Source organism: Drosophila tropicalis, unplaced genomic scaffold (assembly GCF_018151085.1).
Source record: "Drosophila tropicalis isolate 14030-0801.00 unplaced genomic scaffold, ASM1815108v1 contig_859, whole genome shotgun sequence".
Taxonomy (NCBI): domain Eukaryota; kingdom Metazoa; phylum Arthropoda; class Insecta; order Diptera; family Drosophilidae; genus Drosophila; species Drosophila tropicalis.
In genome coordinates this window covers 2,231,925-2,247,100 of record NW_027173353.1, presented here as the reverse complement: position 1 = coordinate 2,247,100, position 15,176 = coordinate 2,231,925, and the positions used below count along the sequence as shown (strand labels likewise).

Below are 15,176 nucleotides of genomic sequence, written 5' to 3'. Positions count from 1 at the left end.
ACGGTCACACTGACAGTCTCTAGTTACTAGAACAGAGTTTTAATCGCATGCAGCCCTGATTGTGTTTCAGTGTTGCTAAACTACCAAATATTTTCACAACACTGGCTCAGCCACTGACAACAACACACACAAACAGAGCAGAAGTGCGTTATTTAATTTTTTATATGGTATAATTTAATTAGAAATTTAAGAAGTTAAACAATATGCGTGAGTGAATTTAATGTAATAATAACAAACAAAAACGGGTAAATGCCCGTCGTGCGAATGGCGAAAAAAATTGACGCGATTTAAATGCCTGCCAAATGCAGCAACAACAACGCAATTGTGATAGACAAAGAAATAGATTACGAAGGGGCAAGCGAGAGGCGAGACGGAGGCGCAAAGAAGAAGGCGAAAAATTGTTTTTGCATGAATAACATATTAAATGAACTAAACGCTGGCTGGGCAAATGATTTTTAGTTTTACATACACTTATTTGATACGCAACGAAAATAGCTTTAAATTAACAGAAGCATAAGGAATAGGAAGGCAAATACCAACAGAAACGGAATCTGCGTCCTAAAAACATGCAATAAAACATAAATAATATTTATTATATTTTGAAGAAGTTGGAGCAGCCAGAAAAAACCCATTCAAAACAAGCAAAAAGGCAAAAGTTTGGGGGCCAGCTTTTGTTGTTGACGTCGCTGCTGCTATACACACACACAAACACAGGCTCACTCTCACACAGCCCTACAGACACACACACACACACACAAAGCCCAGCTGATGTAAATAATTTGCAGCGATTGTGTTCGTGCGCGTTTTCAATTGATTAAAACCAAAACACACACGGACACACATAACAACACACTCTACATATACACATATACGTGGAGGCTCCATTGTGAAAATTGATTAAAGATTACAAGGTAAGTGTGTACGCTGTCTACTTAATTAACCGTTAGTTATAGTTTTATTCTCACACACTAATACGATTTAAATATGTGAAAAATAAAAAACGATGACGCCCTTTTTGCTGCACAAATTTTTAAATACGGCGGATACCACCACCATCCTTTCACATTTGCTACCCCATATCACCGCTCCTTAGTGGTGCATGGTGCAGTTACATTTACAGTTACACCTGCTGCCATTTTCTTTTTACTCTGTTGTCTTGTCGTTATGTTTGTTGTTGCTATTGTCTTTTTTGATACGCCTGCTCGAGTTAAATTACAATTCATTGCAACAATTTGCATATATAAAGAAATTATATTCCTATGCCTTATTATTGGTATGGAAGAAGTTTATTGCAAGGGCTTGAGATACATAAATTATTAAATACCAATATTTATGCAAGGGTTATTGATAAAGTTTAAAAAACCAGATGTTATCGTACGATCAGTATATGTATGTATGTATATATGTAACTCTATTGCTGTATCTAATATGTCCCCAATCCTTATCACAAGGGTCGGTAATTCTCGTCTTCTATTTTTGGCAAAAGATCTTTCACTTGATTGTTTCTAGAAATTTTGAAGCTTTCAAGTTGTAATATGTAATTGTTTTTGGTCACTGCATCAGCTGTTGCTTGTGTATAATCATTTGTTGTGCTTTTGTTTTTGTGTTTTTAAGATAAAATAATGACGTCATGGGCAATTTCCTTATCGCTCATTTGTCTTTTGCTTTTGTTATTGCAATTTTACTATTTGTGCCTTGAAGTCTGTTTGAGTTGGCCTCGCCTTAAGTTTGTGTTTATATTTTGGTTAGTTAACTTATTTACTGCCATTAAGCATTAACATTAACTTGAACAAAACGAAAACAAACAACTGCAGCTGAAGTTTTTATGGCGTTTTGCTTCATTTGATTCACACTTTATGGCCTAACATTAATAAAAACGAACCAAAAAGCGACAGCAAGAGGAGAAAAAAAAAACGACAAACTCACACAAGAAGTGACATTTCTAATTAACGCCCTCCCCTCATCCTTCTCCCCCAAACCTCTCCACTTTCACATTTTCATTGCATGGTGTTCTGGGCGCTGCGTGCTGCACGGTAGGGGGCACCCCACAATGCTGATAAACATTGCTCGGCGGCTGCTGTCGTTAACATTCGATGTAATCAGTTGGCGGTCTGTGTTGGGGATTCGAGTTTGGGATCGGGATCTAAAGCAAGGTTCAGGGCTACATTCTATCAATGAAATCAAGGCACAGCTACAGATATTAGCTGGTAGGAATAGGCTTTTGTTTTTTTTTTTTGTGTAGATATTGTTATTTAAACGACTGTAATATCGTCAGCAGTTATCACTGTCTGTCAATTTTATTTATGTCCACGAAATGCGTTTAATTACATAGACTTTAGTTTAATATTAAATTTAATCGCATTACGAAGTTCTTATCTGTTGAGTTGTTGACGTGTTCAACGTTAGGTGAAACGCATGCATTTCTATGATGATTAATTGTTTGATCGCTGTCATTCGCGCTTTGCATCGAGTATTTCACCAAAAGTTGTAAAACGGAGTTTTAACGAGATCCCCTAAACGGTCAGTCATTAGGCAAACCTTTCCAGGTATTTCATCAGCTTTCGTTGAAATATCTTTGGAAAATTTCCTCGAGTTTTGTTTTTAAAATATTATTTGTTAGGTAAAAAAGGACATAAAGTCAGGTAAATGCAAAAACAAACACATGTGCTCTAGCCTCCTCTTTTCTTCCCTCTCTCTCTCTCTCTCTTTTAATCTCTATTTCTCTCTCGCACACACATACACGCACATCCACAAGAGCTCGATCTTACACGTGCAGAGTTCTTTTTGTCTTACACAGTTGCTTTTGCTCCGCCCGCCAGTCTAGACGTGTTTAAAAATCGAGGTGCGTTGATAATACATACATTTATTTATACATATGTATGTATGTATATTTTTTTATATATGTGCGTGTGTATGTGTTATTGTACATAACATGTATTTATGTGTATTTGTGAGCGTGTGTAAAGTGCGATTTACATTAAGTCAGCGGCGTTTACTATTTTTAATTGCCGTCGTTGGCGTTGGCGGCGTCGGCGGCTTATCAAAACACTTTTACACTAGCACAAAAACAAATTCGTTTTTGCCCCAGACAAATTGTAAACAAATTCTATAAAAAAGCTTCGAAATCGCAACCGCTATTTTGTTTATTGCGACTTGAAAATGGCCCAGTTAGTCATTAACATTTGAACTGGCCCCCCTTCCGGGCTTCTCTTTCTAAAGTAAGAGAGAGAAAGGGATAGATTAGCGCCACAATGTCTAACAGCTGTTTAAAGAATTTAACATAACAGAATCCAAAAATTATTAACAGCAACAGTGATGGCACAGTGCCAACTCCATTTCATTGCTAGCAATAATTGATCAGAGGTTTCGAAATCTGATAAGAAAGCAATTAAATTTACAACTAATTTGTTATGTTGCATAAGATGATATTATTGATATATTTATAAATAAGTAAATTTAATACTGCTGTTGTAGCACTTCTCTATAATAAACTTTTAACAGAGACTGTTAACTGACCTGTTCTCTCTCCTTCTCTCTGTTTTTAGCATAACCGCAACAAACAAAGAAGCGGACACACACACATCTATAAACACAGATGAAGCAACATATATACGTATATTTTATTTGAAGCACTGCCAAAACAAAAGAAAGGACACGACCCTGAGGTGAAGAGGAGTGGTGGAGAAGGCCCAGCGGAGGAGGTGCAGCAGCAGCTGGAGGGTATCATTAGGGAGTTATACTGCATCAAGGTGTGAAACGGCTCCATGATGCTGTACGTATTCCATGTGGACGTCGGTCGAATGCTTAGCTTCGACATGACTGTCGCCCTCTCGTCGGTGGAGAATTTGAAAGAGACCATACAGCGTCATCATGGGATATCCGCGGCCAATATTGTACTGCTTGTTAGCGGAGGCGAGATGCTAACTCACTCCACCCAGGTCTCGTGCTACTCGGCCGGCACCGACACGAATCCCATTTATATGTTTCTTACTGGGGATGAACGTTTGGCGCCGACAGTAGCCAACAATGATGCGGACACCGAACTCCGTCGCCAAGTGGAAGAGAGCCACAGACTGCCAGCGGTGCTGGAGACAGTGCGTCAGAGGGCCCATCTAGCGCAGCATATGAGAGAGCTGGCCCGTAAGGAGGAAACTCTGTGCGAGCGTCTGGTTCATGAGCAACATCTGCAACAGCAGGGATGGTCAGCTGTGGTGGCCAACATGGAGGACTTGACAAATGAATTTAGTGAGCGTTTCCGCAACTTTCGTCAATCCTTTGAACGACATTTGGAAAAGAGGGAAAGCTATCAGGAGTTGTTACGAAATTTCCCAGATGATCTCAAACAGCTGGCCAGGATTACCATACTGCCAGGATTAATGAATCTGGCTGAGGCGGATTTTCATGGTTTTGATGAGCTGCTATATAATGATGATGTCTTTGCCCAACAACAACAACAACAACAACAGCAGCAGCAACAGCAGGGGCAAGAACAGGCTGTGACTCTAAGCGAATCTTCTCAAGCGGATTCACCTAATAAAAAGCTTAAAATGGGTGACGACGATGTTGACCAGGCGGCAGAAGTGGCAGGAGTGTCGTCTGAACAGCAAGCCGAACAACAGGAACGCACATCGCAAACCTCTACCACCAGCTCATCAATAGCTCGTCGCCACAGTCTAAATCTGCTGCAGTGGATTAACTCGAAGGGCAATCACAATGCACTGCAAGTCATGTCCGATGAATGCATTCAAGGCCTAAACACATTCAGTGCCGAAATCTATGAAAAGTTAAAGGAGGAAGTGCAGCAAATCATCAAATTGGCCAAGCAAAGCGAAGTCAAGGAGATAAAGGGCTTGGGTGAGCGCCTCTGCCGCCTCGAAGAGTTCAAGTTTAAGATTGCGAAAATGGTGCAGGACCAGAAGGAGCAAGCCATTGCCCTGCAGCAGAACGAGGCCCGTGCCCAAAATTTGCGCGACAATTCCGTATTGCCCGATCTCTGTTTGTCGCATCGCTCTCAGTTGCAGGTGATGCTGGAAAATCATTTGAAAATTCGCGAGTATTGCCGTTGCATAGCCAACTCCAAGGATGAACTGGGCCGGAATCTGCATACGCGTCTGCGACGCATAGTATGGATAGAGAACGGAATGAGCGAGTTTGACAATCGTCTACTTTTCTATCACCGCTGTTTGAGGCGGGCAGAGCGTCATATTGGCATCATTGAACAAATTCATCGGGCACCCAGTACCTATGTAGCCGCCGTGGCAGAGGTGGTTCGTCGAAAAATCTTCTCTGATGAATTCCGTCAGTGGGCATCTCGTCTCTCCGTGGACTTTAATCGCATCCATAGCGAGGAGCTGAATCGGCGTAAGGAGTTCAATGCCAGCTTTGATGGGCACTTTCTAAATATCCTCTTTCCCGGTTTGGGCGACATGCCGCCGGCCTTTGCTAATGAGCATCCCCTAAGTTTTGATACGCGTCTCCCGCCGTTGAGCAGATCTGATATCGAACTGCTCTCCGTGCAACTGCCCGAGTTGGCTGCTCAGCTGCAGTTGCCGGATATGAAATCTGTGATACAATTCTTTGTCAATCGTTCCGGTGAAATTAAACAGGTGGAATCGGATGAAGACCCCACAATTGAAACCGCAAACGAGATAGAGCCTCTCTTGGCTACTCCTCGTCTGGCCGAACTGCAAGCCATGGCACAGGCATCTGCCTCCGACTGTGAAACGGACACAGAAACTGAATTCGAAAAACTGACCACGACATCCAAATGTGTGGGTACCTCCACCAGTGGAATATTGGAGCAAATGGCCCGTAGCACGGCGACCGATCAATTGCTCATGCTCAGTGCCACCACATTGACAGAGGATAATGCAAATAGCGCTGCCCAAATCCGAAGTGACTTTGAAAAGATGTCCAAATTGGCGCTTGCGGGTGTGGCTCAGGCTCGCGACAATTTGAATACTTTTCGTCAGGATGCCGCCAGTTATCAGGATGAACTCCAGTCGGAACTGCTGCTGCTGCACGACAAATTGAATCTCCTACGCATGCAGAGCGAGGAGCGAGAACGCGCGGCTCAAGAGCAACTGGAGGATCTGCGGCGCAAATTGGACCTGGCCGAACGTGATAAACTAGCTGCAGTGGCCCAGGCAAGGGAACAACTCATTCATGAGCACAAAACTGAGTTGGAATCGTTGCGTTGCCGCTTCAAATTGATGACGTCAATGGAACGTTCACCATCTGATTGCAGCTTAGAGAAATTGGAACGGCCTACAAGCAGTGCCAGTGTGACCAGTGCCGGTGTCGATGTGGAGCAGTTGTTGGCACAGCAGCGACAGGACCTGATTGCACAGCGTGAACGTGCCATTACGGAGGCCATCGAGACCGAGCGTTCGCTCTGGCAGTCTCGTCTTCCTTCAATTAACTCCGAATCTGTGATGCTCAATGTGGGTATACTGAAAGATATGTTGGCAGACAGGGAGCGTCAGCTCGATCAGCTCCGAGAACAAAATAAAGTTGTTATGCAGGAGACCTATCAGCTAAAAACCCGTCTGGAGATGATCACAAATGAGGATGGGGGCAACAGTTGGCTCAAGGAGAAAATTGAATATCTGGATCGAGACAAGAGCCGGTTGGAGGAGGAGCTCTGCCAGGAAAAAACCAAACGCATAGCAATGGAGCAAAGTGTGGCTGCTCTACGCAAGTATGCACTGAATAAAATTTAACTTTGGTTGTTACTAATAAAAAATTTATTCGTTTTAGTTCGATTTATGATCCGCCTTCGAATACAGCTATGGCCCGATCTAAGTCCAGCTCCGGTCATCGATATATTGCACTGGAGGGCTGTGGCAAGGGTGATTATGTCTTTGTTGTCTGGAGCATACGTCATGGCCAGTTCATGGTCGTCCAAGACTCACTTACCTTGTACTTTGTCCATGCTGATAGTTTGCCCGCCCTTCAGCTAGTCGCTCCCCCTACCCAGCAAATTGCAACCGGTCCAACTGGTGCAGAATCGCCCCCATCACTGGCAGTGGCAGAGCTAAATCAAATTCCTTTACCTTACTATGCCATTGGACGAGTGATTGACAAGGAATATTGTCAGGCTCGAAAGGTATTAATTCTATAAGTTATTATTTGTTTTTACCTAACACGTATCCATTTCTTTTTGATGTAGAATGAAAATCGCTATCGCGTCAGCAAAGGCTCGAAATTTTATCGCATCAAACTTGCGCCATTACCATCTCGAAATCCTCAGCGTCGCGAGCGTTTAGAATGTGAGTAATAACGATATTCTGCGCTCCAGTCATCACCTATTTACTACTATAAGTAAATGAACTGAATAGATTTGTAAAACCTTGTTAAAACACATAGCTTTCGTGCTGTCAAATGTAAAATCTTCAACGTTTTCTTATTCCTGTATATACACCTAAAGATATTTTAAGTCATTTGATTAATATAATTCGTTTACAATCCCTGCTTCTATATGTAATACCTAATTTGTGCTTTATTCATTTTAGCTATAAGCTCAACCGTTGCCATTAAACCTCTGCAACTGACAACTTTGACATCATGGCCTAGAGATGTCACCGATGCACCTGCCAGTGTCGGGGGCAGTGTGTATCAGAGTATCAAAGAGCGCACAGTGAGCATAACCAGTGTCAATGAGGAGGATGATGAATCGGCATCGTTGCTAAGTGAAAGCTGTCGTTATATAAGTGTCAGTGAGGAGAATGAACTGATTGCTGCTGGCGGTACAACAGTGACTGCAACAACATCCACAGCAGGTGCAGCAGCAGAAATGGCAACAACAATGGCATCAACCACATCAACAATAACAACAGCGGTGGCACCATCACCACCAGGAACTCAAGCACAGTCTGTGATAACAGAGCAGCCAACGGCATCGAGCAAACTGAAATTGGATCTACTGTTGGCCTCTGCTGATATAATAACACAACCCTTAACACTACAACATCAAGATCCACAACAACCACATGAGGAGGCAGCCGCTCAAGTGGAGCCTGTGGCTGATTTAGACACAACTCTAACTGCAAATACAAATACAAGTGCAGCTACATTAAGTGCAGCAAATGATGGAGATGAACCTATTACCATTTATGTGCCCCCCACAGCAACCGCAACAACATCAGCAACTGCAATAACAACGACTGCTAGCACCATATCAATAGTCAGTCTGGATACGGAACCTATGATAAGCACAGCACCAATGCTACCAATGTCGATTGGTACGGCAACCATTAGCGAGGATTCCGATGAGTATCGCTCTCTGGAAGGTAAAGATGAAGCTGATTTTACCATTTCCGAATAGTGTACGACAATTGGAAGTTATATATACATACATATATATATATATACAATATACCTACTTATATGCGGAGGGTGTATCCCTAGGCTAACAAATCTTTTATTTTATTAGAGTCCAATCAAACAATGATCTGATAGGGCATAAACTACAGAAGAGACAACCAACAACTACAACACAAACAAGTTAAATACTTAAATAATTTAAAATTTACAAACTGCAGCCGTAACAAAAAAGAAAACAATATTTAAATCCAAAAACTACAATACAAATTCTAATGTAGTTAAACTCGACAAAATATATAATATTATCCATGAAACAGAAAGCTAACAAAAACTCCTGAAAATGAGTTAAAAATTTATAATGTCCCACAACTACCCTCTCGCACACACTCACCCACCAATTCGCATACACGAACACACATACACACTACAGAAAAATTTCAAAATTTTTATTTCAAATAAAAATGATGTACTTTAAAAAGGTTACTTTATAATCAAAATGTATCTACAACATATATATTTTTTAATTAATTCTTATTTTGGTCAATTTACTTTTCCAATTTTCAACATTTTCATTGTGTTAAGTGCCAAGAAAGTTGTCTTATTTTCAAGTCACTTTTCTTTGTAGCAAGTAAATTTAGATTAGCATATGTATACAAAATTCTATTTTTTATAGGAATTTAACAAAAAATTGGGCATACACTTAATTTGATTGGGCGTAGAGCCACGCCTACAAACATAACCACCACTCACGACACACAGACAGACAGACATTCTCTTTCCCCCTTTTCATATTCTTGTTTATTTTGTTTTTTTTTTTGTTTACTTTAATGTATATAAAAAAAGAAATGGAATATAAAAAACGACGAATAATTTTGCCTTTATCACTAACAACAAAAACTAATGATATATACAAATAAAATGATTTACTGTGTTCGCTGCGAAGAGAGAACAATTTAATGAACGCATAACTGTAAATAGAAACAAATTTTACTTTAAAAAATTTAAATTTAAACAAGGAAATGAGAAAAACAATAAAAAAAAAATATATAAAAAAAAAAACAAATAAAAACAAAAATCAAATGTCAAGCTTACAAAAAAGAAAAAGAAGTGGTAAACAAAACTAAATAAAAACTGTCAAAATTTAAAAAGGTATTCTTTAATTAATTTTCTTCGTTTGGTTATGCTAAAATAAGGCCAAAAACTTATCTGCCTATGAATATGGAAATGTTCTCATATATGTACATACATACATATATAGAATTTCATTCAATCCGTTCTCACAAATGATTGAATGAACCTTACATTTATGGTAGTTCGTCTTGAATGTTTAGCAAATAACACAATTCGTGATGTATTCTGTAATATAGTAGCATTAATTCAATATTTTTATTGTCTTACAGGACTGAAATTTTTTATATTTTGCCTTTCGCCAAAACATTTTGGATACGATCAAAATTTTATTAAGTGGTCTACATAATAGCGCATTGACATGCCTAGCAATTAGTTAATAATTATATAAGTCGAATAAATTAATTGCACATTTTGCCAAGGCTAATTGGTGAAAGGATTTCACATGATATATGGGAGTGGTTAGCGTGCCAAAAAGCCTTTAGAATTGGTCGGTTATTATTATCTTTTCTTTTTTTTTTTTTTTTTTTTGAGTGTTAGGCAAGAGGGCAATGCTTATAGACTAGGTGTATACATATACATAGATAGATAGATAGATGAGTGGGTACGATACGAGTATATATGTACATACAAATACGATATGAGAAGCAATGCTGCATCAGTCTCCGTTAATCAAAAGTGGGCATAAATACATACAATGTTGCTTTATCTATCTGCTAATTAGGCTAAAATTTTCAGTATGTGCATTTAATTAATGCATATTAATAGTTCTTCTCCGTTGTTTTGTGTATATTTCGATGAATACCCTTTGACGAATGGGGGTATTGTGATATTTGAGAAATGGTATTTCTTTAGAATATCCAAGAGTATCTAGATGTCCGGCTATTGCGGAAATTTCTAAATGTTTAGGTTTGCTTATGCTCTCTGTAGTTGCAGCAGCTTGTCTGGGCCACATCATGCAGAGTCTGTGCACGACTAGTGACTGTGGTTGCATCCAACGCTTGGCTGGCTGGCTGCCTGGCTACGTCATGGCTACGACTTCATTAGGCTCTTAAAATAATTAAGCGTTAAATATGCTCCAGTTATTAATTGCCAACATCCCGTTCGCTGCTCCCGTCGATCACCTCATCACAATATACCGCACTTTTTGAGTACAATTTTGCGCTTTCGCGCCGCACTTGAACCGCTGCCGCTCCCCTTTTTGGCCGGACGCAAAACAATTGTGCCGCTGCTCGACTTGGTGAATGTTGGACTAAATGCACTAATTGTGGGCGTGCTACTGTAGGGCGGATGCGTGGACGATTGCTGTTGGTTACCCGTGCCACCAGATGCTTGGTCATAGCTCTGTGTCATCAGCTGATGACATTTGGTGGCCAAATATCTAAACACGGAAGCCACATTGATGTCTTCCTGTAGATGACGAAAACAAAAAAAAGACAAGTCATCGACTATTTTCATCTTTCTTTGGTGGGTGATGGCGGGGGGACTTACCTTAACAGAGGTTCGTATTAGACGACAATTTAACATCTTAGCCAGAGTCTCCACCTCATCGGCAGTGACCACAGCCTGCTCAATGAGATCTATCTTGTTTTGCACAATCACTGTGGGTATTTCATTGCATTCGTTCTCTACCTTTCGCTTCCAGTCTTTGATGGCCTCGAATGAGGCACGATCTGTGGTGGAGAAGACCAACACGGATGCTTGTGCTCCCCTATAGTATGCTTTTGTTATACAATCGAATTCCTCCTGCCCAGCTGTGTCCCAAAGCATAATGCGAACATCTTCACCATCGATTTCAATCTGCCGCTCTAGGAAATCAACGCCAATGGTCTTTTTGTAATCCTTGGTGAAAATGCCCTTACAGTACCGTTGAATCATTGAAGATTTGCCAACACCTCCATTGCCCACGATGACCTAATGATCAGCGAAGAAAAGATATTAACAATTAATAATTTAAATCTTCTTTCATGTCTAGAACTGTGTGGTCTAAATCAAAACGGCTTCGTGATTATTTACCACTGGGTGCTACATCTATCATCATTATTTCTATTCCAATACCCATTTGAACTCCATGCCACTCACATTCATCATTCTAATGAAGGCAGCTGCTGCTAACTTACCACCTTAATGGCCAACTCGATGTCATCTTCACGCATGTTGGTATAGTTGTACTGCGACTCTCCCAATAGAACAGTCGCAGCAGTACCGCCCGTTGCTGTTTGGATTAGCCGCATACGTTGGCCGCTCGCACTGATCTCTGCTATTTAGCCGGCAGCAGGTGGCCCGATGTTGGTCTCTCCAAAATCCAGCTGGCAATTAAAGCCAACAATCTCTGCTCCGCTCCTGCACGCAACGGCAATCACAATCAATCTGAAGTTTTTAGTTTTTTCTCTTTTTGGATTTGTCAATTGGTATTTTCCACAGCGCTTTTCACTTTTCCTCCAAAAAAAAAACTTTTTGCGTAATGTCAATGGATGGATTCACTTTCTACGCATTGATTTCACCAAATTCGAAGAGTGGAACTCTCTGAAAAGAAAAACGAACATTATCATCAGGCGACGACGACTTTACTACCTTTCGAACACATCGAAAAAACAACATTATCCATAAGGAAAAAATACAAAAAAGAGTTTTTCTTTCATTTTCACATTAACCGGTTTTCAAAGCCGTCATTTACGTTGTGTGTGTGTTGTCTTCATTCGTAAGTTTTGTTGCTTCTTTTTTTGTGTTTTTGGTCTTTTTTCTTTGGCTTTCCTGTTTGGTCAACGGACTGCGACTTCTAATAAGACGCAATGTGAACACGCATGAGCAGCCGGTTACGTTTTTTACAACAGGTGCCCCATCACAGGTACGTTCCATACAGGTAAATGTGCCAAGACTAAAAGAGGTGGGAGAACGGCAGGGAAGGGAACATAGATAGGTGATTCCGTGGCATGGTATTAGCATTAGCGCGTGCTTATGAATTCTTTTGAAATGTAAAATTTCAAGTGGCACTTACTATATACACTATTTGCCTTGGCATCTTTGTGGGCGGACGGACAAGACGGGGAGAAATACGTGGGATTGCTTTGCTAAGAATAGAATTGAATTTTATTCAATAAATCGCCATAATAATAGAAATGGAAATAAACAATAGATATGCAAATTAAATAACTTCTTGTTACCTCAAACAAACACTCGATTTGATGGCTAAATTTATACAAATTTTTTAATCAAATTAGTGGTCAAATATGAATTTTTTTCACCTTAAAAATTATAATTAATAACTGAAAATCGTAAACATAGAAAAGACTAACAAAAGAAATGCTCAAAATATAATTTCTTTACCCTGTATTTTAGAAATTTGCAATTTAAATTAATCTCTAGATTTTATAGAATGCAACAAATTGTATTCTTTCCATGTATTCTGTATATATTCTATGGAGAGTTGTGTTATTTTTAGATATAAATCAACTGACTAAAGTCATAAAATTGTGGTTATATTTGATTAGTAATCAGTTTCTTATACTCTTGACAATGATGATGAATTGTATAAGTTTATTTTCCAATATTTTAAAAGTTACTCAACGAATCTCAGTTTTTCGATTTTGCATGGTATCAAGGTCAAGAAAAAAAAACAGTTAACGGTTTATAGAGAATGCCAACTTTGAATGAATGAAACATTATTCATTGTCCAGAGAGTTTTTCCAATCATTAATAACATTATGCAGAATTTTCTTGAATTGCATTTCTCATTTGGCAATTGGCGATTGGCAATCGGTAGTGGTCACACCACATTTGGTATTTTGCATTTCCATTTCACCTTTTATCACACCTGGGAATCACCTTTGGCATTTGTCTTTTTCTCCTTCTTCTTTTGGTTGTTCTTTAACCCAATGTGTGGCACTTTGATGCCTTTCGCTCGTTCTAATTATATTGTGACTCTTTCGCTTTGGGTGCCACATTCTTCTTTTGCTCCAGCTTGGGGTTATTACTATTTATGCCTTCGGTTTTTCTGTTGGTCTATTGTTATGCTAATTAAGGCCAGCGGTGATATACTCCAAGATTTAGATCAATAAGCATATGTGTAGGCCAACCGAGCTTGGCACAAATCTAAATGTTTTTTGTGTGGGATGTTTATAGATACATAGATAAAAGAACAAACTGCACGCATGCGCAGCAGCGAATATCTGTTTCACCTGCATACACACAGAGCTACTGTATCTATGTGAATGTATGTATGTATCTCTGGCTATGTGTGTGTCAGTGTGTGAGTCAGAAGAAATTACAAATAATGCCCATCAATTGCTATTCTTTTTCCACTAGTTTAGTTTGTTGAATTGAGCAAAAAAATCTTTATGTCTGCGAGATAGAATTGTTGTTAGAATGTCTGCAATTATTTTGAAATTTGCTCACAAACTAATAGATAAGTTGCCGTTTTTCTCGGCCATTTCCTTCTTAGCCATGGCCATTTGGCCATTGTTGTGTGGAATGTGGATTCTAACTTGTCCATTTAAGTACAGAACAACAACACACAGATACACACACTAGCACACTATCACACACACAAAGAGACACTCACTTGTTGCAACTGAAGTGCAGCGAATTTTCCAGCTCCACTTGCCACTACACACATATAAAGATTTGTGTATGTGTGTGTGGAAAATTATGCAAATGTTGCTGCGCTACTTAAATCAATTATGAGCGCAAATTCCTCATTATTAAAATTATGTTTAAATAGTCACACTAACGGTACAATCAAGAGTCGCGCGGTTTCATTGACGACAAAAGTCAGTCTTTTTTTTAGTTTTCATAGGTGCTTTTTTATAGCTTTGTGGCTCTTTTTTTTTTTTTTTTTGGTGAGAAACTAGCAACGAATGGAAGTTGAAATGTTAAAACAAAACAACAAAAACGTATGTATGCGAAAATCAACGCGAAACTTAAAACTCACAAAGTTCCAAAACCCCGAGAAGAGTCGCGCAGGTTGTAAAAAACAAACTTGGCTTGGCTCTATGCGACTGCGACACTCCGTTTGCAGGCAAAGACAACGCGTGCGAAGCGCATTAATTAAATCTTGAGACGGAGACGGGGCTTGGAGCTTTGGCTTCAAATCTGACCCCGTAGTGAAAGTCTCTTCTACTCTTTGATGGCTAGGGCGCTAAAGAGTGAGCGAACGTTCGAGCGAGCGAGAGAATAGGAGAAATAAATAACGTATAGCGCAAAAAATACCTACAAAACCAAAGACACAAAAAACAAACGACAAGATACACCGATCGCAGCACCTGTTGCTTACCGCGTTTCTGTTCAAACTGAAGTCAACCAGAGACAATCAAGCCGCATACACCTGGAGAAACTGGTACAGTAGACGCTCGCCAATAGGATTAGGTTTGAAACTAACTCAGATAGCTTTTAAATTCTCCCATTTCCATTTAACTTTTTATGTTTATTTAGATTTATTGGTAATTTATTAGTTTTTAATGTTTTAAATCTTTGCTTTTTAAATAGTGAGCGTTAACTGAAATATTTCGCGTATTTAAACCCTTGCAAAAAGTTTATACAGTGAAAGCAAGGGAATTTAAACTTCGGCGCGGCCGCATTTATCCCTGTGGGCCCGCTGGTTCGATGTTGGCATCATTGGTTCGAAATGGAAAACTGTTTGCCAACACTACCAATGCAGCCGGCTTTGCAGCACTGGAAACTATCCCACACAAATAACAGCTGTTCGAGCAAACGACGCGCATTTG

General features: G+C 39.7%; 2 protein-coding genes across 3 annotated transcripts; one reads left to right on the top strand and one right to left on the bottom strand.

Annotated features, from left to right (window-relative positions):
• The first annotated feature begins 111 nt into the window (after nt 1–111).
• Nucleotides 112–9,293, top strand: Atg17 (autophagy-related 17). Of its 2 annotated transcripts, none has more exons than XM_068296050.1 (5): nt 112–911; nt 3,546–6,700; nt 6,760–7,108; nt 7,172–7,271; nt 7,515–9,293. In XM_068296050.1, exons 2-5 carry the CDS (start codon nt 3,765–3,767, stop codon nt 8,324–8,326), a joined length of 4,197 nt encoding a protein of 1,398 aa, XP_068152151.1. In that variant the 5' UTR covers nt 112–911; nt 3,546–3,764; the 3' UTR covers nt 8,327–9,293. The 2 variants fall into 2 exon arrangements, with proteins under 2 accessions (XP_068152151.1, XP_068152152.1); XM_068296051.1 differs by lacking the exon at nt 112–911 and adding an exon at nt 2,812–2,842.
• A 399-nt stretch (nt 9,294–9,692) lies between these two features.
• Rab23 (RAS oncogene family member Rab23) lies at nt 9,693–14,696 on the bottom strand. Its single transcript, XM_068297055.1, has 4 exons — nt 14,384–14,696; nt 11,574–11,979; nt 10,945–11,367; nt 9,693–10,863 (listed from the first exon to the last, which is right to left on the bottom strand). The coding sequence occupies exons 2-4, from the start codon at nt 11,685–11,687 to the stop codon at nt 10,582–10,584; spliced, it is 819 nt and encodes a 272-aa protein (XP_068153156.1). The 5' UTR covers nt 11,688–11,979; nt 14,384–14,696; the 3' UTR covers nt 9,693–10,581.
• Between the last annotated feature and the right edge of the window lie 480 nt (nt 14,697–15,176).

Bases quoted from the DNA above. Each gene is read 5' to 3' on its own strand.
- Rab23 (XM_068297055.1), bottom strand. From the start codon at position 11,687: ATGCGGCTAATCCAAACAGCAACGGGCGGTACTGCTGCGACTGTTCTA. The intron at 11,368-11,573 runs GTAAGTTAGCAG...GCTGATCATTAG, and splicing joins TCGAGTTGGCCATTAAGGTG to GTCATCGTGGGCAATGGAGG. The intron at 10,864-10,944 runs GTAAGTCCCCCC...CGTCATCTACAG, and splicing joins TAATACGAACCTCTGTTAAG to GAAGACATCAATGTGGCTTC.
- Atg17 (XM_068296050.1), top strand. From the start codon at position 3,765: ATGATGCTGTACGTATTCCATGTGGACGTCGGTCGAATGCTTAGCTTC. The intron at 6,701-6,759 runs GTATGCACTGAA...TATTCGTTTTAG, and splicing joins AGTGTGGCTGCTCTACGCAA to TTCGATTTATGATCCGCCTT. The intron at 7,272-7,514 runs GTGAGTAATAAC...TATTCATTTTAG, and splicing joins GCGTCGCGAGCGTTTAGAAT to CTATAAGCTCAACCGTTGCC.